General features: G+C 37.9%; 1 protein-coding gene across 1 annotated transcript; it reads right to left on the reverse strand.

Annotated features, from left to right (window-relative positions):
• Window positions 1–1,406: 1,406 nt before the first annotated feature.
• Window positions 1,407–22,905, reverse strand: AFM (afamin). The gene is made up of 14 exons (XM_047857479.1): window positions 22,818–22,905; window positions 19,494–19,542; window positions 18,829–18,961; window positions 17,914–18,125; window positions 16,980–17,112; window positions 15,988–16,085; window positions 15,085–15,214; window positions 12,299–12,513; window positions 8,716–8,848; window positions 5,946–6,043; window positions 4,560–4,692; window positions 3,559–3,782; window positions 2,580–2,712; window positions 1,407–1,433 (listed from the first exon to the last, which is right to left on the reverse strand). Exons 1-14 carry the CDS (start codon window positions 22,903–22,905, stop codon window positions 1,407–1,409), a joined length of 1,806 nt encoding a protein of 601 aa, XP_047713435.1.
• Between the last annotated feature and the right edge of the window lie 990 nt (window positions 22,906–23,895).

The following is a 23,895-nucleotide window of genomic DNA, read 5'->3' on the forward strand; positions in this document are numbered from 1 at the left end:
CAGCAAGAACAGCATCTGTGAGGATTCTGTCCACACCATTGCTGTCTTGGAGCCCCATGTCCCTTGGAGCTGTGTACCACTGAGCCAAAGATTCTGATGGAATGAGTGAATCTTGATTGTTTAATTTTGTTATCAAGTTGACACATGACATCTGTCTTTGAGAAATAACTTGATGATTTTGTTGTTTATTGCTTGCTACAATAACACGATTTCAGGTAAAGGTTACAGAAGAATCGTTTCATTGTGTTCTTCTCAGAAAGTAAAATCCACCACAGGACGGATAGGAAGCAGGTCAAGTCGGTGTTCCTCTTTTCCCCACAACCTGGGAAGAAAAAATAGCATCTTATGCGGCACAAGAATGTGAAATAGTGTAACTTGGGCGATGGGAAGTCCTGTGCGCGGTGGAGCACCTGGGTGGCTCAGGCAGTTAAGCATCCACCTTCGACTCAGGTCATGATCTCGCAGTCTGTGAGTTCGAGCCCTGCGTCGGGCTCTGTGCTGACAGCTCAGAGCCTGGGGCCTGCTTCGGTTTCTTTGTCTCCCTCTCTCTGTGCCCCTACCCCGCTTGTGCTCTGTCTGACTCTCTGTCTCGCAAAAATAAACACACATTAACAATTTTTTTTAATAAATAAATAAATAAATAAATAAACTGTGCGTGGTAACTATGTTGTGCTTCTTGTAAATCCAAACCTACTTTCTGTCCAGGTCTCTCTTCCCCGACACTTGAACATCATTTTGTTCCTGAGGTTTGTGTATGAGTCTTACATAAACTGCGGAGGAGAGGGCATCCTTTACATATCTTTGTGAAATCACAAATATATCGCTCTGCATTTATGTACATGCTGTTGCAGTAAGACTCGTAGAACGGGTTTACTGAGGGGGCATCTGGGTGGCTCAGTCAGGTAAGCCTCAGACTCTTGATTTCAGCTCAGGTCATGATCTCACGGTTTGTGAGTTTGAGCCCTGCACTGACAGTGTGGAGCCTGCTTGGGATCCTCTCTCTCTCTGCACGTCCCCCACCTTCTCTCTCTCTCTCTCTCTCTCTCTCTCAGCCCTGTCTGCCCATCCTAACCCCTCCTCTTGTCAATATTCAGAGTTTCAATCGCCTCTCTGTTCTGGTCCAGACAGCAGATTGCGGTGGGAAAAAGGCGGAAGAGAAAGAAGAAAGGCTACTCAGAAAGCTTGAACAGTGAGAGAAGGTGCCACCACAAACACACCCAGAGAGACGTTAGAGGATGAAGGTGGGGTTTGAGGTCCAAGGCACATGCAACGAACCAGAAATAGACACTGAAGCATGAGAAGGGAGAAGCCCCAGTGGACCAAACCGGCTACAAATACATTTGGCATTTGACTGAAATAAGCAGGTATTACCTTTGGCGGGTTTTACTTTGTATTTCTCAAGCAGCCTAGCATTTGGCTGCCACTTTGGGGCCCTGAGAGGTGGGAAAAAGAAACAAAAACACATAGAAAAATTTAAGACGTTATTATTTAAATTTGGAGAAGCATGTCCCCTTGAATTTTGAAAAGAAAAACGAAAGCAGTCCCATGCTGTACAGGGAGACAATGAACACCGTTTCTTCAAGTGCCTTTTATGAACTGCCAGTGAATTCATCCCTCCCTTTCCATGGCCTCAATGTACACACTCACTCAAGTAAATGCCAGCTGTTAAGCACCTCTGATTGCGTTAAACGTATTTTTTAAGCTAACGATTTGAACCACGCACACACACAACATTCCCACAGACTAAGCACCCATTTGGACAAAGTAGAGGGCTGTCGAAAGCTGCATGTGAGTCCGTGTCTGTGAGGACGCAGGAAGGGCACAAGTGGCCCCAGTTGTGTGTGCGCGCGTGAATTGTGAGTCTAGGGTGATGTGGGAATTGCCGGGAAAGAAATAGTGAGAAAGGAAGTGGGAAATCTGTGAAGAGACACTTCTAAGCAGCCATCCATTGGGGCTGGTATTCACAGGTGCCTGAGAATCCTGGAACACAGCAAGTTGGTGAGAGACTCCAGTCACTAGAGGGAGGACGAGCAGGGAGCACTTCTACTCTCTTCCCCCTCACTACATTCACCCCCCAGCTCCTCACTTCACACACATGTATTGCCAGTGGAGGGGTTTCTGGGATAAGGGGTCCCAGGAAGGTGAGACAGCCACCCCCTGAGAGAATTCACATACTAATACCCTTACTGCTCCCCTCCCTTCAGAGCTGATGATGATTTCCTTTGCAAGTCAGTTTGGCTATTTGTCTTGTTTAGCTGATGCGTGATGGAAAACAGAAGAGTAAGGGCCAATGGTATAAATTCAAGGATAATTATTACCATCCTCATTTATAGATGATGAACTACGGTTTGGTTTAAGTTACATGACCAGGACTACTGGCATTAGAACCCAGGTTCTCCTGACATCTTTTCTTACACCATGTTGTCACCAAGGAGACAGAGACATCCGCATGTTAGCCTTGCGGGAACTGTGCCCTCAGGCCTCAGAGACAGAGGAAGCAAGGTCCCGTTGGGAGTTCCATTTTATTTTATTTGACCACGAATACCAGCTGAATTTCAATGGAAAAGAAATAGGACTACCTCTTCATTAAAGCAGGCTTCAGGCCCCTCTGCTTGGCAACACTTGACCACCACATTAGTGAAATCTGTAAGCAATGACCGCAGCTCCGCATCTGGAAGCTCAGGCTTTAGCTTCACTACATTGACAAGAAACCTGTGACCCAAAGATGTCAAATAGAATTCATTAAAGATTTCTTTCTTAAGCTCTCCTTCTCCTAAATGCTTGTCACAGTATCACATGTCTTGGGGGTCTTGATTTGGATGAATATAAGAAGTTAAGATATTCCACTTTGAAGGGATTTTCTGAAACTTTCCCGCTCAACTTATGGGATGCATTTCATGGTAACATTCTTTGGAAGGTTATGTAATTATAAACAAAATGACATCAAATGTAAACATATATTAGGTCTTCATTATGCACAGAATTGTAGATTACGTGATTACTTTTGATCTTTCTAGAAAATCCATTCTCAAAACAACCTCTATTCCCTCTTTCTCAGTAGCTGAATGCTGTTTCCACTCAACTTGATAGAGACACTACCTAATTCCTTCCCCCTCCCCGAAAAAACCTTATTCTTTAGCATTTATAACATTGTGCGAGAAAACAAAACTAACAGTCTTGTCCCTTTTGGGCCTCTCCTTTTTTCAAACATTAAGCAAGATTCTCAAGGCTAACATCTATGCCATTCCCTCAAGAAAGTCCAGTTCATTATGAACTTGCCCATGAGCTTTTATGCTGGCTGCCCTAACTCACCTTTGCAAATCGTAGTGTATTAGACACTCCAAGTCTAGCAGAAGAAAACACTAGCTAGGTTTTGACTTATAAGCAATGGCAATAAATATGCTCCAGTGTTTTTCTGAATGGGAGAGATTGGACAATTTGAGGCAAGGAATAGGATTATAACACCAAAATCACATATGCATTAATAGTACACCTTCCCATTAATACATTATGTGCCTTCAGGCTGAAGAAAAGATGAATGGAAGAGAATGCTTATACCTGTCTTTCTTTCTCTGGAGCTCCTCCTTATGAGCCTGGCATAAGTCTGTGTGAAAGGTAAATAAACCTTGAAAGGTAGATGGAGGTACATATGCTTTATCAGCTTCCAAGCCTTCAAAGCAGGACCTTCTGAAGGCAAAGTTGGTTTTGCAACAGTGGTCCACATCAGGGTTGATGTTCCGATTTTCATTTATTCCACATAACTCTCCAAGAACTAAATCCATCTGTGCCAACGAATGATGGAATTCAAATATAACTTTAAAACTTGAATAGTTTTGAAATATGGTTAGATAAATCGTTAGATTGTCCTAAGGTGATTATTAACTGTACTCAGAAAAACCCATGCACTTATAAACATAACACTACACGCGAAGCAAAGTAGAAGCTCGCATTATGATAAAGTTTCAAGCCATTGTAATTCAAATGCCTATAGGTTAATTTCTTATTAGCATATATACAAATCTGTAATTGTGAACAAAGAGCTGCAAAACAGCCAACTGAAAATGACAGCCAAACACTGTGGCCCTTAGATTTATTCTCTTCCTCGGATGTTCCCCAGAGTAGTCTCCATCCCAACCCTAAAGAGATACACCCAAGTTGTGATTGGGCAGGAAGCATCAAGTCTCTTACCGACACTGTGGGGCAAGACTGAATTTGTAACTTTACTTAAAATTATAAAGCTTCTTATATTGTTCTGAAGCAATGTCATTATTCCTGCCTTTTGCCCTAACAAATTACACATAAGAAATTAGTAATAAGAAGAAGTAAGAGAGATGATTTGGAGAACCCCAAGAAAATATTTAAAACATTCTCTTGCTTCTTAGGATTGTGATGCAGTGAGCCTCCCCAAAGAACTTTGACATTCCTTGCTTAACAATGTTGAAACAATGAAGAAAGGTAGATAACAGCCTAATGGTTATAAATCAATTAGTGCAGCAGATTTCTTTTCTTCCTTTTGTTTTTCTTTTTTAGGAATAATTAGGTACACGCGCGACGCTTACCAAATTATCAACGCAGGCAAACTCTTCACTCAGTGTGCAGCAGGTGGTCAAAGCTGTCACCATTTCCTTGCCAAGAAAGGTCAGTTCTTCAGTGGAGAGCTGGGGGGCTATCTTTGTGAGTTTGATAAGGTAGCTGAAAGAACAGTTGTCTAATTGGTTCTAAACAAAACCGAATACCCGTTTTCCCTTGTCTAGCTGCTTGAAACCCTAACTCTTCAAGTCTAGGGACAACCAATGTAAGGGCAATGTGAACCACAGCTCTCCCATAAAATGATAGATAACTGTCTCTTTACTACCTCTTTTCCCACACTCTGCATTTTTGGCTTCCTTATAATTTCATGGTATTCTCAGAAAGTCTCAGATTTGCCCATCCTGTCTTACCTGTGGGTATAGGAGCTCCCTGGAAGCAAATACTTTGGCTAATGTGTAAAATACTGCTTGAAATCTGCATGATTAGTAAACATTTTAAAGGGAGAATTTAATAGATATATGTTGGAAAGGGTAATCAGAGATGAAGGAAACTAATATCTTTAATAGGCTGAGTTTGACTTCTCTTCACTGAAGCGACAGTGAAATCGTATTTTTTAAACTGTTTTGATTTGAAGATGCTTGGTTTAAATGCACACTATATTAGTCTGGTAATTAATTCAGAAAATCCAGAATAAACTGTGTATTGCTCACAAATACTAACAAGGACACTAAAAAAATAAATATTAAAATGTTAAGCAAAACCAGAATTATTTCTGTAAACTTGGTAAGGTGGGCTCAAATTCTGGGCAAACCATCTTTGCCTGGGAAATTGTAACAATCTGAAGTTCGCTGTCTCTCCTGCCCTCCCAAATAGGTCAGAATCCAGAGATTCTATTTTGGGATTGAGAAAAGCAAGACCAAGCAAAAACTAAAGTATTACAGGATCAATTTTCTAAAATCCTGTATTTTTTAAAAAAATTTTTTGTAATATTTATTTATTTTTGAGAGAGAGAGAGAGAGAAACAGAGTGTGAGCAGGGGAGACAGAGAGAGAGAGAGAGAGAGGGAGACACAGAATCCCAAGCAGGCTCCAGGCTCTGAGCTGTCAGCACAGAGCCCAACCCTGGACTTACACCCGCGAACTGCGAGATCATGACCTGAGCCAAAGTTGGACACTTGATGGACTGAGCCACCCAGGCGCCCCATAGAATCCTGTATTTCTTTAACTTGTAGCGTCATTCCTGGTAAAGGCTTACTATGACAGCTCAATATGCATTCTTGACTTTTGTGTTTTTATTCTTTCCCAGTTTATGAACTTGCTATAACTGAAAGGCTGAGTTGAATTTTTGAAACTTTGTGGCACTCTTTATTTTATCCTGGTCACAAGTGCCAACCTACTTGTAAGCAAGCAACTTACTAGTATTTCAAGTCCTCCTTCCCCAAATTCTGGGAACGTTCACATTCTCGTTGTACTATCTTGAGGCTTTTCTCAGTTGTCTCGTTGAATCTGTGTTCCTAAAAATAAGAACAATCATATTCAGGAACATTTTATCTAAAACATAAACACAAGCTTCATGTCAACTTGACAAATAGCTTTTTTTATTTGCATAGTATTTTCAAACTATCATTACCACTCATTGCTCGCTAAATGGAGAGTAGGTTTTTTTTTTAATCCATGTGTGTAAGTACTGAAATCTTCTCAGCTATAAACACAGATATGGTTTACGCTAAAATTTGAAATCTGCAAATGTTTCGTCATCATGTACAGTTTTTAGAGCTTCCCAGTTTACAAAGTATAATTCAAATCTTATGTTGACAATGAGCGTAACTGATTATCACTTTCAACTGGCCAGAGCAAGCTCTCATTTTTACATAAAGGAAATTAGCCTCTTCTGAAGTCAAATGACTTGCCTTAGAATGACCCAGCCAGTGAGTGTGACTACAGAACATTTTACATCACATTTATCTTTATTTTATACCCCCCTTTTCATCATTTAGAATTGGAACTTTAAAACTCCAACAATTGTCTTCAAATATTTGACAAACTCTATCTCATGCAGCATAAAATTGGCTATCTACTGAGTAGCCAGACAGAAAACTACACACCAGTGGATGGATGCTGTGGGACAAATTGTGCCTCCATATGAAAAAAACCCCAGAATTTTCTAGCACTTATGATTCATTCATTCGAAGGTCAGGAACAGACTTTCTCATTAGGGACAAAGCTAGACTGGAAGTCAAGCCTTCTTGTTTCATGGCTCAAATATGAATGGGTGTAAGGTGGCTTTTATGGCAGGTGGAAGCAATTTTTTAAATAAGGCAAAAAAACAGCACATATCAAATGAATGAGAAGCAAATACGAAATAATTAATTTCTGTAATACATAAGGGATGACTATGAATTGATACTAAAACACACTAATTTCAACAGGAAAATGGATAATGGGCACGAATAACTTGTTCACAAGAAATTTATAACTGCAATAGCTAAAATAAGATGGGAAAGACCTAATTTCATTTAAAAATCAAATAAATGCTTAAAACACAGTCACTATTTTTTTTAAGTCTAACAAAGTTAATTTCCATGTTCAGTGATGGTGACAATGAGGGTTTGGGAGATTGGCGGGGAGGGGGTGAAGTGAGTATTGTCAAGCACCGTTGTAGGACTGTATGCTGATAAAACTTTCTAGAAAGTAACTTGACCGTTTGGATCAAATGTGTTTTTTTTAAGTCTATATACTGTGACCTAATAATTTCCCTTCCGATAATCTAACTTAGGACAAGAGTCATAAATATTAATAAAGATGAATGAAATGAAATACTCACTTCAGGGGCACTTAAAAAATTTAAAACCTAGTCAAATGTTTAAAACGTCCACTACACGGTAGGAGGACAGTTGAATAAATTACTATGATGAAATTCCATCATTTAAAATAAAGTATATTTTGAAGTCCGTTTAATGACCTAACAAATTTGCTGTGATAGTAACTAAAAAATAGACACAAATATTTTTCTTTTTTAAAAAATGTATTTATTTTTTGGGGAGAGCGCAAGTAGGGGAGGGGCAGAGAGAGCAGGACAGAGGATCCGAAGTAGGCTCTGTGCTGACAGGCTGACAGCAGGGAGCCCCACGTGGGGCTTGAACTCATGAACCCCAAGATCATGACCTGAGCTGAAGTTGGACGCTCAAACGACTGAGCTACCCAGGTGCCCTAGATGTAAACATTTCTTAAGAAAGTACTATTCCAATCTTTTTTTTTTTTAATTTTTTTTTTTTTTTGCGTTTGTTTATTTTTGAGACAGAGACAGAGTGTGAACAGGGGAGGGGCAGAGAGAGAGGGAGACACAGAAACCGAAAACAGGCTCCAGGCTCTGAGGGTCAGCACAGAGCTCGACGCGGGGCTCGAACCCACAGACCGGGAGATCATGACCTGAGCCAAAGTCGGAAGCTTAACCGACTGAGCCACCCAGGCACCCCTCCAATCTTATTTTTAAACGTGCACACACATATATGCATGTTTGCATAGAAAAGATGAAAGAAAATGCTAATTACAGCTATTTCTCAGTGACAGTATCACAGTTTTTATATTTTGTCTTTGTAACTTTGGGGATTTTCCTAATAATCGTCAATAATCATTTATTACTTTTGCAATCATAAAAAAATCCAATATGGCTTAATAAAATGCAGAATACATAAATAAAGATATAAGTGTAAAATATTTAGTGGGAAGATCTTTTTTGCATTAATACCCAGAATTAGTAGTTCAAAGCGTTGTGCAGAAACCTAACATGATGTCAATCTTCCCAATGATCGTCCTTCACTGAGTTTAAAGTAGACTCAGATGGGGTGCCTGGGTGGCTCAGTCGGTTAAGTGTCTGACTTCGACTCAGGTCATAATCTCACAGTTCATGAGTTCAAGCCCTGCGACAGGCTCTCTGCTGACAGCTCAGAGCCTGGAGCCTGCTTTGGATTCTGTATCTCCCTCTCTCTGCCCCTCCCCCTGTTTGTGCTCTGTTTCTGTCTCTCAAAAAAAAAATAAACATTAAAAAAAAAAATTAAAGTAGACTCAGATTGGTCAAGCACATTTCTACCCCCTAAACTAGAGTAAAACTTTGATTCAGTTTTGAAGTGTTTGTTGTTTGGCTTTGTTTTGTTTAGTTCTGTGAGCCCAGAACAGTAGAACCTACCGCGTGGCGGTAACAGTCTGGAGGGTTTTCTGTGTGACAACACTCTTTCAGAAGATCCTCGTACACGCCAGCGATTCTTAAAAGCTCTGGTGTAGACAGTTCTGGATGTCTCCTTGAGTATTCATAGAGAAACCTGTGATGTGTAAAATAATTTGAACATTAGAACTTAGAGAAAAAACAAAATACCAAATCCTTCCATCTTTTAAGCTAGTCAGATCTTGTAATACTGAGTCTGCTCTCAGATGCTAACTTCTTCCTCAGGTTTGCTCAGGCAGTGATTTAAGAGGGTATTTTGACTACGGGAGATCTATTTTGCAAAATTCTCTTCTGTAGCATGTTCTCCACTAACTGTTTTCACTTGAGAGAATAGAAGGATTAGAGTTATTCAGAGTTAATTATAAAATGATTTAATCCATAAAACATCAGAAATAGTGTATCATGCCACCAATACTTTAGAAAATACATGTGGGGTAGAATTCTGTGGGAAAATACATTCACACCTCCAACTTGAGATGGTGGAAATATGGCTTGCTCCCCACTCCAGGGCCGCCTCGGTGAGAGACTGGGAAACAGCTTTGCCCATTACTTCATCCTGTCACTTGTCAAATATGGGAGTAAACACCCCTCTAGCGCTAAGTCGTTGGCAATGGTTTCCGTTACCCCAATGAGAGGCTCCAAGGGGATAGGCAGTGTGATTTGGGGAGAAATGGGAAAGCGAGAGGAAAGAGGCTAACACTTATTAAGCCCTTAGTAGGTGCTAGCACTGGCTCAAGCTCTGAGCATAAGAGATAAAGAAATGCTTCCTAGCTGCTGGAAACACTTTTCTCGTTTAACTTCAAGTCCTCAAGATATGTACTATTTTATAACTGAGGAAAAGTCCCAGATGGGGTAAGTACCTTGCTATTAATGGAAGCGCAACATTTGAACCTATATTTCATAGGATGCCTACTTCATTCTTTTTCCAAACCAAGTTGACTCTCTTTGCAGGAGAGGGGTACCTTCTCTAAGCACCTCAGTTGTGCTATTTATAATCTTCTTCATAAAAAAAATCTTATCTGTTCAGAGTAAGTTAAAATGGCTTTCTATGCTTTGTGAGAGCAACACCTCACAAAAGTTTCTCAATTCCAGGCAACTCCTTATATCTCTTTCTGTTTCGCAGCCTTTGATTTCCTTGATTAATCTTGGTCTTTCTGACATCGTCTCTCCTGCTTCTCCATCCACCTTCTCAACCTTATCTGTGGAATATATTCCCAGGCCCTAAAGCAACAGTGTTTAACCTTCAGAGAATCGAGGACTCCTTCCTTTTAATATCTGATGTAAGCCAGGACCCTTCTCCAGGAATAAAACCACAACTAAAAAAAACACCCAACCAAAATGCTGCAAACAAAAACTCCTAGAAGCCTACCCTTGAGGCAGATCCATTGAGGTCTTGTGCCAAAAGTTTACATCCAGAAAGACTACTCCTTACAACTCTGTTTCTGGCTCAGCGTGCTCACTGTTGCTTTGTGATTTCTACTCAAACACTATGTTGGATGATGATTATGATGATGATGATGATGAAAAACTTGCTTCCACTTGGTGAGCACATGTGTCAGGATAAGTGAAACTACCTGTATCATTTTGTTAAGTTTAATTTGAGTTCATACACTCGTGAGAAGCAATAGAGCACAGTGCTTCTAAGAAAAGGAGTCTGGAGCCAGACGGCTTGCCTTTGAGTCCTGGCTCCACCCCGTAATATCTGTGTGACTTGGGAGCAAGTTACTTCACTTCTGTGCTTCAGTCTCCTTACCTGTAAGATGAGGAGGGTAAAAGTGTTCTAACCATAAAGGGTTGTTCTGAAAATTAAATTGGTTAGTAGATGAGAAGCACTTAAAATTTGATAAGTTTTCCATAATCTGTATCTTCCAGAGCTCTGGGTTCATATATAAAATTGTCTCATGATATTTGAGACAATATGGATGGGCCTGGAAGGTATTATGCTAAAGTAGTCAGACTGCAAAAGACAAATATGTATGAGTGGAAAAAAAATAAAGCAAAACTAAAAACAAGCGAATAAACAAAAACAGCAGAATCAGACCTATAAATACACAGAACAAACTGATGGCTGCTGAGGGGGGGTGATGGGTAAGATAAGTAAAGGGAAGTGGGAGATGCAGAGTTCCAGTTATGAGATAAATAAGTCATGGGAATAAAAGACTCAGCATAGGGAATATAGTCACTGGTCTTGTAACAGTGACATATGGGGTCAGATGGTAACTACACTTGGTGATGAACCTAGCATAACGTATAAACTTGTCAAATCACTATGCTGTACATTTGAAATTAATGAGAAGTTGTGTGTCAACTATGCTAAAAAAATTGTCTTGTGACCTTCCTAATTAATTACTCTACAGGTAGCTCAAAGTCAGTGTGGTCAGATCCAAACATATTCTCTTTCCCACAAAACCTTCAACCCATACTTCCCATCTCATTGAATCTGAAAACTACTTACCCAACCACCTAAGCCCCAAACTGGGATTCATTCCAGATGAAGTTTCTAAAAAACAAAAGTGATTTTGTCCTTCCTTATTCTTCAGTGAAAGCCCTTTAGTGGCATCTTGTTACTTAGCATGCCTGTGTGATCTGACCCCGTATACTTCTCGCTACCCTCGACTCTCACCACAAATACCCTACACAAAGCCACAAATGCACCAAGTGGTTTTAGACTTTTATCCATGATCTACCCCTTCTGTCTAGATTACCAAATTTTCTTTAAGTACCTCCTCCCTACCAAGCCTTCCCAGGTTTCTTGGGTACAATTGACCACTTCCTCCTCTTTGCCCACATTACATATTACATAGTGCTACTGAAAATAGAAGCATGTCTTGCACTCATTTACTTATAAGTCTGTCTCTTCCCCCATCACATCCCCTATTGATGAAAGCTTACCGAAGATAAAAGTCCTGTCTAACCTACTATAGTCCCTGAATTATATTTCATTACCAATAAACTTAGAATGAATGAATGAATATTCTTACATGAATTTTATATATGATGTTGTAAAACACAAAGAAGTTAACTTGTTCTAGTGATTCAACAGGACTCAAATCTAGTCCCTTTGGTTCCACGTCCACTAGCTTCCCTTTGACGGCTATGGAAAGGTATAGCATGGCAGTTCAGCCTGGAACTTCTAAGACCAGATCTCCTCAGGTCAAATCCTTACTCTGCCAGCTTTTAGCTATGAATCTTCAATAAGTTATTTAACTGCTCTGTACCTCAGTTTACTTGTCTGAAAAAAAATGGGGGTAATCATATTGGTTTTACATGACTGCTACAAGAATTAAAATAGATAATCTACATAAAGTAGTCAGCCCATTGTCTGGCACGTATCAAGCACTCAATAAATGTTAGCCATCCCTGTAATAACACAGTTGCATCTTTTTAAAATCATGTGAAAATACTGTAATCTGTAGCCAGGATTTTTAAAAATTATGTGATGCCCAGTGATTTCAATGGTTCTCATTCCTCCCACCCAAATTAGCTGAAATAGGTCAAATCATAAGTTTCTGTTTGCCTTATAAATTTCAGTATAGACTTATGTTACTCAGCCATGAAGCTCGTTTGATTAGCATCTCGTTCTTCACACACATTTTCGCTTTCAGTAAATTTTGCTTCTCTTAGAGATAAGTCCTTTGGTCTGTCATCTTTATTTGAGGAAATTATGCACTCGCCACGCTCTGGTATTTTCTTTTCACAGCACTCTTTGATTTTGCTGGAGATGGAATCTTGTTTTAAGCAAATATGGCTCATAACTTTGCTCTGTACAAAATAAGAGTGAAAAATTAATTTATTTTACTAATTTCTTGAGGGCCGGATTTTCCTTCACAATGAAATGGTTGCATGCAAAACCAACCATGAGCATGACATCTGGAGTTGTTCCTTCAGATAATTTGATAATAATATTTACTTAAATTTTGTATTCATTTAGCGCACATGAAGCTTTCATATGAATGCAAGTTTTATTTCTCAAGATTTTAAATGATAATTATGAAAATAGACTCCATTATACATTTACATTTTATTGTTAAATATTAAATACTTTACTCTTATTCGTGTGATATATTGGCATTTTAAATTCTAAATGTTGTTTCTTTCCCATAAGAATTCACCTGTGTTTCAATGAAGGCCACCAAAGACATGCGACTATAATATCTATAATACTAGATGTCTTTCTTCCCTCGTGGCCTGAAACTATATTGCCAACACAAAGTAGAAACTCAATAAATACTTAAAAGGCGAATGAAAAAATGGTAAGTAAATGAACTACTGTAGCAACTACCAGATAAAGACTTCTCAAACATAAGAAGCTTTCCTACTCATTGTTATCATTTTCCTATGGTTATTACTAATTGGAAACTGTTCAAATTATCAAATAGTGTACAAAACAGAAAACCTTACTGTCTCTCCTATTTATCCCGATTATGACCCCTACATGAAATTGTGAGAATAAGAGAGAAGGTGAAGTTTTCTTATTTACACATTAGTTGGACAATTGCTTTTTATTTTTTAATTTGAGAGAGAGTGCAGAAGCAGGGAAGAGAGGCAGAGGAAAAGAAAGAGAGACAGAATCTTAAGGAGGTTCCATGCTTTGCACAGAGCCAGGCATGGGGCTCAATCCCAAGACCCTGGGATCATGACCTAAGCCAAAATCAAGAGTTGAGCCACCCAGGCTCTGCCAAGTTGGATAATTTTTTAAAAACTGATCTGGTCCCTAATCCCTTCTCCAGACTCTCCAGTGTGAGCCTGCACATTCTTCCTCCTCTCTATTCCAGCTTCACATGTACTATGCTGAGTTCCATAAAATGCCAGGCCATTCCAGGTCTCTCTGACTTTACTCAAGCTGTTCCTTCTGCCCAGGATCTTCTTCTGGCAAACATTGAGGATGAGGAATGGGATGAAGCTCTGGGTTGAATTGAAATATGGAATGGGGGTTGTTGGTACCATGTTCCCAACAAACCATACAGAACCAGGAAGCCAGTCTTTGCAAACATCTACACATCTCACTGAAAGCCATCACAGTTCTGGACAGCACATCTCCTAATGTCTGGAATTCACTTCTGTCTTGAATAAACTACAATTTAGTTCCTCTTATTTCTCCATGAAGGCATTTTAAAAAGGGATATTAAGGACATAATATGATCTCTTCATTTCAGCTTCATACTTCACAGAAAACTCTTAAATTATACTCTAATTATAGTATATAATATTTAATATTATAAAGCCCATACTTCCATAAACAAACAATACAAAACTAAGTAGTGAGTGAGATTGCTTTTAATTGAAGTCTGATTAAGAACAAAATAATTCTTTGGGACATCTGTTGTCCCTGCTTGAAATAAAGTGTATATATCTTTATATTTTAAAATTCAAGTTAATTGATTAACATACAGTTTCACTGTGAGTTTAAAACAGTAAAACAAATTAAAAGTCACTGAGAAAAAGTCTCATTTCAACTAAGAAGGCAGGATTATTTTTAATAAAATTGTGTTACTTTTATGTGCACTTAAACTTTTACTGAACTACTTAAACTAAGTGAATACGTTTACCAGTAAGTATATCCTAAAAATCCAGACTTTTAGAAAATCACTTTGAAGAATAGTGTAATAGTTATTTCAAATTAACATATCCACTTATTTGAAAATACTTCTCCTAAATAGCTGGAGGAAACTCAGAGGAAGCCATTCTTAAAAATACAATGGTATTTCCATTCTCTGAGTTTTACTATTTAATTTCTAATATCTCTAAAAGAAGAGTTGCAATATTTTTTTTGAAAAGTTTTTTTTTAATATATATAATTTGTTGTCAAATTGGCTAACATACAGTGTGCAAAGTGTGCTCTGGCTTTTTGGGGTAGATTCCCATGGTTCATTGCTTACATACAACACCCAGGGCTCATCCCAACAAGTGCCCTCCTCAAAGCCCATCATCCATTTTCCTCTCTTCCCCCCCCCCACCCCCCGCATCAACTCTTAGTTTGTTTTCTGTATTTAAGAGTAGAAGAGTCACAATATTAAAGAACACTTCAGTCTGCCTTGAGTGAATGTTCACAAATTCCAAATTCCTAAAGTTTATGTCAAGGATGTTTAGCCATATAAATAGAATCTGCTGAGTAATCTAACAACAATCAATCCCATGTATTAAAAAAAAATTTACTTGACCTTATTTGTTGATATATCATTTTCTGTTTTATTTATTTTGTTATTATTTAACAATTTATTAACATTCTGATTTCGTTGTGGTAAAGTAGCCACAACAAACCTAGGACAACTTCAGAATTTAAAAATGGCCACCCACAATCATGATTTTTACTTGGTTTTAGAAAATATTTACCCTGCCACGGATGCACTGCACAGCATCCCCTTCACAGCATCCATCGTACTTGGAAGAAACATCTTCTAGAAGGGAGGTAAGTTCCTTAAATTCAATCTTGGGAAATTTTTGACTAAGTATAGCAACATTTCTGGAAAAAAAATGAGGAAACACGGAAACAACTTGAACATCAAGTAAAATAAGAGAGAATTCTTTGCTGATACAGTATAAATAGCTGCAGTAAGAATTAGTACCCTTGTTTTTTCACGGATATCTTTACCAAATAGCTGTTTATATGTTGTACAGCCTGCATGATCACTTGGAAACTCCTAGGCTGATATTTCGAGTCCCGGACCAGGACTGGAATAAAAAGTTCTGCGAGATATTCCCCCTTCCATACTTTTATAGCAAAACACATTTTGTAAAGACCACCACTTCCTGTGGTGAGCTCATGGCAGGCATAGCCCGTCACAGAACACTTTCCTGCTGATCTATTTGAGATCTCAGAATTTTTCTAAAGATATGCAACAGCACCATTACTAATTAGTGAGGATGAGCACTTGAGATAAAATTTATCCTTATAAGGCTGCCTCCTAGTCATTAGAGTCAAAGATAGATGGATGCATCACATCTAAAGCACTTGAACGCTTTAAAACCCTGATTGGGAACTCCCAGACCAATTCAGATTTCCAACTAACCAAAGAATATCTCAGAAGTAACCTTCTTTCTCTCTGGGGTTGCCCCACCTCCCAGGTCTTCTTGCATTCTGACCTAATGTCCTGGTTCTGAGCTATCCATGTGGACTGAGACCCACCTCAACACCCCTGGAGAGGAGTAAAAATCAAAAGTCATCAACAATTTCACAAAAATGGGACACAGAGGAGAAAATATAAGTAAAGACAAGATACATATTGTAAAACTCACATAGATTCTAAGACTTGCAATCCAAATTTTATAAGTGCCCCACAGACATTTTTTTGAAAAGAAGATGATGCTTTTAAATATTGTATGACAGGTTCTGCCTGAGGGAAAAAGAGAAGATTCTATTGAAGCAAGAGCAAAATCCCACCAATCTCTTATTTCTTAACTACATGTCAATCACATTTTCCAAAATTTGCTCAGAAACAGAAAATCAATGGGATTTTTATCCTGATAAGTTTATATATCAAAAGAAATATGCATTTGTGGCACATTATAAAAGTTAGGCCAGTCTTCCTGATGACTGAATTACACTTGATGGGAAGGTAAGCGGTGCAGTGTGTTGTGAGCTTGTGCACCTCTATTGGGATGATTAAATTTTATGGGTAGTCAAAAGAGGACATGTCCAGGATAGATGATAAAATAACACCTTTACCCTAGATATTCACTCACTAGGGCTTTCTTCCAATTTACATGGAAGACAATGCCAGAAGAAAGACCCCGGAAATAGGCAATTGTCTTTCAAGGTCTCAAGTAGTAAGAAATTTAAATCAGCAGCCAGTGGCCAAAGGGTTGAAAAACCAGTGGAAGTGGCAAGGAAATGACTGATAAATGATAAACAACCCTTTGCTATAATTTACCTTTAAGTGAGGACCTGCAGTTTGGGGTCACCGCTTACCATTTTAATGACATAAATGCAATGCTCACTTTTTTTTTTTTTAATTTTTTTTTTCAACGTTTATTTTATTTTTGGGACAGAGAGAGACAAAGCATGAACGGGGGAGGGACAGAGAGAGAGGGAGACACAGAATCGGAAACAGGCTCCAGGCTCTGAGCCATCAGCCCAGAGCCTGATGCGGGGCTCGAACTCCCGGACCGCGAGATTGTGACCTGGCTGAAATCGGACGCTTAACCGACTGCGCCACCCAGGCGCCCCCTTTTTTTTTTTAATTTTTTTTTCAACATTTATTTTATTTTTGGGACAGTGCAATGCTCACTTTTGTTCGAAAGCAGTTAGCTTTGTCTTGTTCTTCACAACATGTTTTAGTCATCTCCTCAAAACGAGCAGCCACAGTTAGAAGGGTAGGGGCAAAAACAAAGGGGTTCCTTCTGGAAACTTCATATATATAACTATAAAAGAAAAAAAGAGAAGGAAAGGAAAAGGGAAAAACACAGAATAAAAATGAAAAAAAAAGGTAGATGAGGGATGGAAAGATAGGGAAAGACAAGAATATCAAGTTGTAAAACTGAAGGTAAGCCTTCAATATAAAGCAACATTATCTAGTCTCCAATAAAAGTTTTATCAATTAAGTTTCAAACTTCAAAATCAGAGTGATGGTTAGTTTTCATCCTGAACACTGAACTAAGGCTGCTGTCCTTCCTTCCTTCCTGCGACTGCCAGATGGTCAGCGGCTCTTCCTTCCACATTCAAAGGGCAATTACTTGTGTATACTCTGTTTGAGATTTGAGGATTTTATTTACTTATGTTCAAATAAACTTATAATTTAAGTTTTGATGAGCACACCAGCTTTCCAGGAAAAAAAGTCCTCTGCTTCTGCAATTACTGTACTATTGAAAACCCATTTTTGGTAGACATCCATTGATTTAATATTTACCCTCAGTAAAAGCTGCACCTTCCCTTTAAGAAAACCAGATTATTCCCTCCAGTAGCAGATTGGCACCATGCACACACTCTGTCCTAGGACTTGCCACACTGAAAAATGTATATCATTACTGAAAGAATCTTGAAAGTAGGTTGCATATCTTGTTCATATTTATACCGTGAACACTGGACACAGAATCTAACACACAACACATGTTGAATGGATTCATCCCTCAATGAAACAAGCTATGTTCCTTTGGAAGAGGTATTGGACTTTGCCTGAGAATAGTTCTTCAATTAGATAATTCTTCTACTAAAAGTGAACTTACTTGTTCAGAAAAGATTCTCTGTTATTTTTATAAGTCTGGCATTTCTCTTCAGGATCCAAGGTAGGAAGAGGGGGCAGAAATCCTACATCAGCTTTCTTATGATGGAAGAAACAAAGTTTTTTTTCCAAGTCGACCTTACTGCAGCAGTGTGAAAAATTATGCTTTTGTGGAAGTCCCTCCAAAGCACATATATTTTCCAGTAAAACATCATTCTAGACAACAAAAAAGTAAAGGGCATCTTTTATTCATTGTAAAGTTTTTCAGCTTTCTGAGATGACACAATAAATACAGTGACTAATGAGTGTCACCCTTTGCGAAGGAAAGTCCAATTTTCCCAAAATTACTAGCAAAGCGTTCTTACCCACACCTTTGACAGCCATCCCACACTTGGGGAAACTTTCTCTGTCTTATCCTGGGGCCCTTTAATCTCTTATTCCTTCTTTGCTGCCTACATTTCCCTTATATAACAGCTTTTTTTTTTTCCTTTACTCTTAAGGTGAAAAGGCCGGAGAGTGAATGTATCGGTAAAGTATTAGCAGTAGTTGTTAGTAATAGTCTTCCAGAAATGCAGATGGTGACTCTATTTGGCAGAGGCTAAGAAAAAGGGGGTGTGATGGTAAAGCATGCATTGAAAGAGGCAGCTAAGGAGGGTACCTCTGTACTTTTGTGCACTTTGTCAGACTATTGGTTGCCCCCCTTGCCTACATACATATGGCATGGCTGCAATCTCATAGCCAAGTGCATCATAATGCAGAATTGCATCTCTGCGAGGAAAACACCTTATCCTAAATTCCAAAGTCAGGCAAACTAACAACATAATGGGGCATAGAGCATCTCTTTTTTTTATATTTCAAGCCAAAAATTCTGTTTGAAAAATAGGCTTATTTGTTTAAGAAATACAGACAATTTACTTACAGCTAATTTGGAACACTCTGGGAGTGTCATGTCAGCCAAGCATTTATCTCTATATTCTGTCATGGTTTTTACCAACATCTCCACTTCTTCGAAGGAGGCCTCCTGAATATATTGAGCAAATATGATGATGGTGCTGTAACAGTCCACAGGGTACACAGTGATCACCCGAAGGATCTCCACTTCTGTCCAACAAAAACTTGTAGAAACATTAACTTGCTGAATAGTCTCAGGACATTATCAATGTCTGAGGGCCATAAATTTTATAATTTTTGACAATTCAATTGCCTCATCTGAATTTTGTGAGTAATACTGTATTTACTTTTTAAATATGGCTTTCTATTGCATTGAATTACTTTTGAGAAGCATTGACATTTCTGAAATATATCAGATAAGATCATGATAAACACCATCATCATCAAAAATAATTTAGAGAGGGGCACCTGGGTGGTTCAGTCGGTTAAGTGTTTGACTCTTGGTTTCAGCTCAGGTCATGATTTCAAAACTTGCAAGTTCGAGCCCCACATCAGGTTCTGTGCTGACAACTCAGAGCCTCCTTGGGATTCTCTGTCTCCCTCTCTGTCTGTCCCTCCTCAACCCCCCCCCCCACTCTGTCTCTCTCAAAAATAAATAAATAAAATTTAAAAAAATAGTTTAGAGAAACTCACATATATCCAACATTCTCCTCTATAAATTTCTGAGTAATACTGACATCATCTGAAAAGCAACCATATTTAGGTTATTATGTATCCTGGAATTTAAACATTTTCCCACCAAATAACTGCATGATATCTAAATTTATAAAGTATAAAAAGGAAAACTCATTGTAGAAAATAATTTGGCATACTTCACAAGAAGGAGAAAAGTCATATGAACCAAATATGAGATCTTTATCACAGCTTACTATGTACTCCAGACATATCCATTAAGTTGAATTGACTTGACATAATTTCAAATCTGGGTCCAGCCTTCGGATTTGCCACTGACGGCTCCTCAGCCACAAATGCCAAATCCAAGCACCATGTCCATGCTAAGTGTCTATCATGTATGACTAGAAGAGTCATATGAAGGTTAAATGATATGTGATGTAATGCTTCCACAGGGCCTAACAAAAGATATCATAGTGTGCTAGTAGTTAATATAGTTTATGATGCTAGCAAGACACAGATATTTAGATCATCTCTGGACCAATCTAAAATCATCGATTCCCTCCCAAGGAACACACTTATATTTGTCCACATAGCCTATATTTATAGAGTCCTTACTTTTGCAAGGTATTGTGCTGGACACTATGAGGCAGTCAGTAATAATTAAGACATCTCCCCTGGACCTCAGGTCTCTAAGTACTCACTGCGCACGTGACTTACGAACATGACTATAATCCAGTTTAGAATGTACATGATATTCTAAAGTAATGTGGGTAAGTATATGACAAGAATGCTTTATGATCCCTGGGTGAGTAACCAGAAAAGGATTATAGGAAGAGTGGCATATGAGTTGAGTCTGAAAAAATGCACATAACAGTGAAATGAGGACGCTCTTCTCTCTGTGTGGAGAAAATGATGAGTAAAATTACAAAGATAAGAGATTTTGAGATATATGTGGGGAAAGTAAATTAATTTACTTTCATGAAAGAGTGGGTCATAAAGAACAAAAACTACGATAGAAAGGACTTGGATCCATATTTTGGAGGTCTTGCATATAAAGCCTAGGAGTTTGGGCTTCAATTAGAAGCTATGAAGATCCGTTAAAAATGTTTATACAGAATAGTAATGTGATTATTCTTTTTTTAAATTGAGGTATAATTAACATACAGTGCTGTATTCGTTTCAGTTGTACAGCATACTGATTAGACAATTCTATATACTACTCAACGTTTACCACAATAAATGTAGTTACCATCTGTCACCCATAAAACATTATTGCAATATTAGTGACTGTATTCCTTATGTTGTGCTTGTCATCTCCATGACGTATTTATTTACTTTATAACTGGAAGTTTGCACTTCTTAATCCCATTTATTTATTTCACCCACCTTCCCTTTGACAACCACCAGTTTGTTTTCTGTATTTAGGGTCTGGGTTTTCTGCTTGTTTGTTCGTTTTCTATTTTAGATTCTACATATAAGTGAAATCATATGGTATTTGTCTTTCTCAGTCTGACTAATTTCACAAAGCATAATACCCTCTAGGTCCATCCATGCTGTCACAAACGGCAAGATCTTATTAATTTTTTTTATGGCTGAGTAACATTCTGTTGTATGTATTTATACCACATCTTCTTTATACATTCATTTATTGATGGACACTTGGATTGCTTTTATATGTTGGCTATTGCAAATAATGCTGCAATAAACATAGGGGTACATATCCTTCAAATAAGTGTTGTCATTTTCATTGGGTAAATACCCAGTAGAGGCATTACTGGTTCATGGCACTTCTAGTTTTAATTTTTTGAGGAACCCCCATACTGTTTTCCACAGTGGCTGCACCATTTTATATTCCCACCAACAGTGCACAAGTGTTCATTTTTCTCCACATCCTCACCAACACTTGTTATTTTTTGTCTAATTTATATGCAACCACCAAAGACCCACAGAGACACAAACCATCAATAAGATAAACAGCAACTTACTGAACGGGAGAAAATATTTGCAAATATTATATTCAGTAAGGAGTTACTATCCAAAATATATAAAGAACTTATACAACTCAATACCAAAAAGCAAACAAACAAACAAACAAAACTCAATCCAAGTAAAAAAAAAAAGGGGGAAGAGGATCTGAATAGACATTTTTGGAAAGAAGACATAGAAGTGGCCAACAGACATACAAAAAGAAGTTCAACATCACTAATCATCAGGGAAATGCAAATCAAAACCACAATGAAGTATCGCTTAATATGATCATTTCTATATGTTAAGACATACCAGCCATGTAGTAGTATATATAATGTTCAGGGAATTAGAAATAGACACAGTACCTGACAAATAGAAAGTGACAAGAACTATTTATAAATTAGATGGATGGAAGAATGAATGGATACAAAACACAAAAAGCAAGACCCACGAGCCCATTAAAAACTTTTGTAATTGTTCTATTGAGAAATTAGCAAGACATGAATTTTGTTAAGAGTAATGGAAATGCAAAAGAAAACGTCGATGCAAAAGATATTGAAGAAGATATTGAAGAGGCAGAAATCTACAGGATTTTTGAAGAAGTCTTTAAAAAGAGCAAAGGAGACGAACTCAGGAATGACCATTCTTCAAGCCCTGTGACTGGTCTCAAAAGCGGGCACTGTAGGGGGGACGAAAGTAAGACACAATCCACATTTTTCAGGGCCAATGCAATGCTTATGGCACCCTTGTGCAAGTTACAAAAAAGTCCTTTCTCCTTGCCCCAGGGATTTAAAAAGACACATTTTCTTAAGAAATGAAGTTCAAAATGTTTCCCCTTTGGGGAGAAAAAGTATGTCACCCTTCCCTGCAAACTGACACTGTGTTGGCCAGGTTTATGGGTATGTACAGACTTGAGGATATTTATAAACTGTACAGTTAGTTGGAAGAAGCTGTGTTCTGCATGCCCTAAAGGTGTTTATCACCTAGTTGGGAGATATGTTGGACACCCAAAGATTATTGAGACATCCCAATTCATACTTGATGTTCCACTCTTAACATACATGATATACGTTTTCAAGCAATACTAGTATTTTCAAATCCAAATTACATATTTCAGCAACACTTTCTATACTGCCATAAAGCTCGTGTCCATTTCCCGAGTGTGATAACTACCATCTCTGTCTAAAAATTGGGTAATATGGCCACAAAAATACAAAATCTGGGAAGGTTAGTTCAGGATATCTGACCAGTACATATAAACTCATGGCGGGGGGGAGGGGGGGTGAAAAATTAAATGGAAATGAAACAAGGTAAGAAAATAAGAAATTATCCCAACTAGTTATTCCTTAGCTAAGATACAAGTAAATTTCTTACCTACATCTTGAGGCTTTGTGGACAGGGTTAGGGATTCAGTCAAAAAGAACAAGAAAATAACAAAACCTGTAAGTTTTAACTGTTTCATTTTCTTTTTTTTTTTAGAAATCACATTCACAAAAGAAAGTAATGTAACTGAGGAAGATCAAGTTTTTATATTATTCTTTGACACTATTAGTAAAAAAGTAACCTGTTTAACCTATTTCTCATATACCTCACGTTTGATTTTTATTTGATCACACTGCAGATTTTTTTGCTAATTATTAACTAGGAAAAATTATCTCTGTGTTTTACTGGAAAAATCTATTGAGTTAGAAAAAAAGTCCACAGGTTAAGTATGCACAATACCTAATCAAATAGACAACCAAAGGAAAAAAAAAAAAAAGTCTTGAAACATTGCAAATGCTAAAGGAAAAAGGACTAGAATAAATAATTTACTAAGGAAGAAGCACAACTAGAAAGATGCTAAGTTTCACTGGAAATCAGAGGAAGTTAAATTTTTTAAAGTATATTTTTATACTCCTGACATAATTAGAAAAAAAAAATTAAGATGTCTAGTTCAGGTAAACATATAGTAAAAAAGAAAGTTTCATATAATCAAGGCATTTGGAAAACGAGTGTATAATAAGGATCAATAGTCTTAAAAATATTCATACTATTTGAGCCAATCACTCAAATTCTGGGAATCTATACTGAAAGCATGGCCCTTAAATATGGAAATATTTGTAAGTATATGATAAACAGGAAATCTATTTTTTATTTATGTCCACTAAAAGGGCCAGCAACCAAGTAGCAAGGGCATTTAGTGCCCACATTTGGGGGTTCTAAACACTCTTCTCTACTACAAGGATCCTGGGCTTCTTAGAGAAATGAATAGTTTCAGGGCTGGGACATGAAAAGTGTAAGATGAGCTGAGAACATGGTGCCAGCAACTGAGGAAGTGCTCAAAAATGGACGGGATCAAGTGCAAAAAAGGTAGAAGACAATGGGACAATTTGACAACATAAATGATGACAGCAGTGCATTATCACCCATCACATTCTTTAATAAGAATTTATGGATCTCTACCAATACAAAA

Source organism: Prionailurus viverrinus, chromosome B1 (assembly GCF_022837055.1).
Source record: "Prionailurus viverrinus isolate Anna chromosome B1, UM_Priviv_1.0, whole genome shotgun sequence".
Lineage (NCBI taxonomy): Eukaryota > Metazoa > Chordata > Mammalia > Carnivora > Felidae > Prionailurus > Prionailurus viverrinus.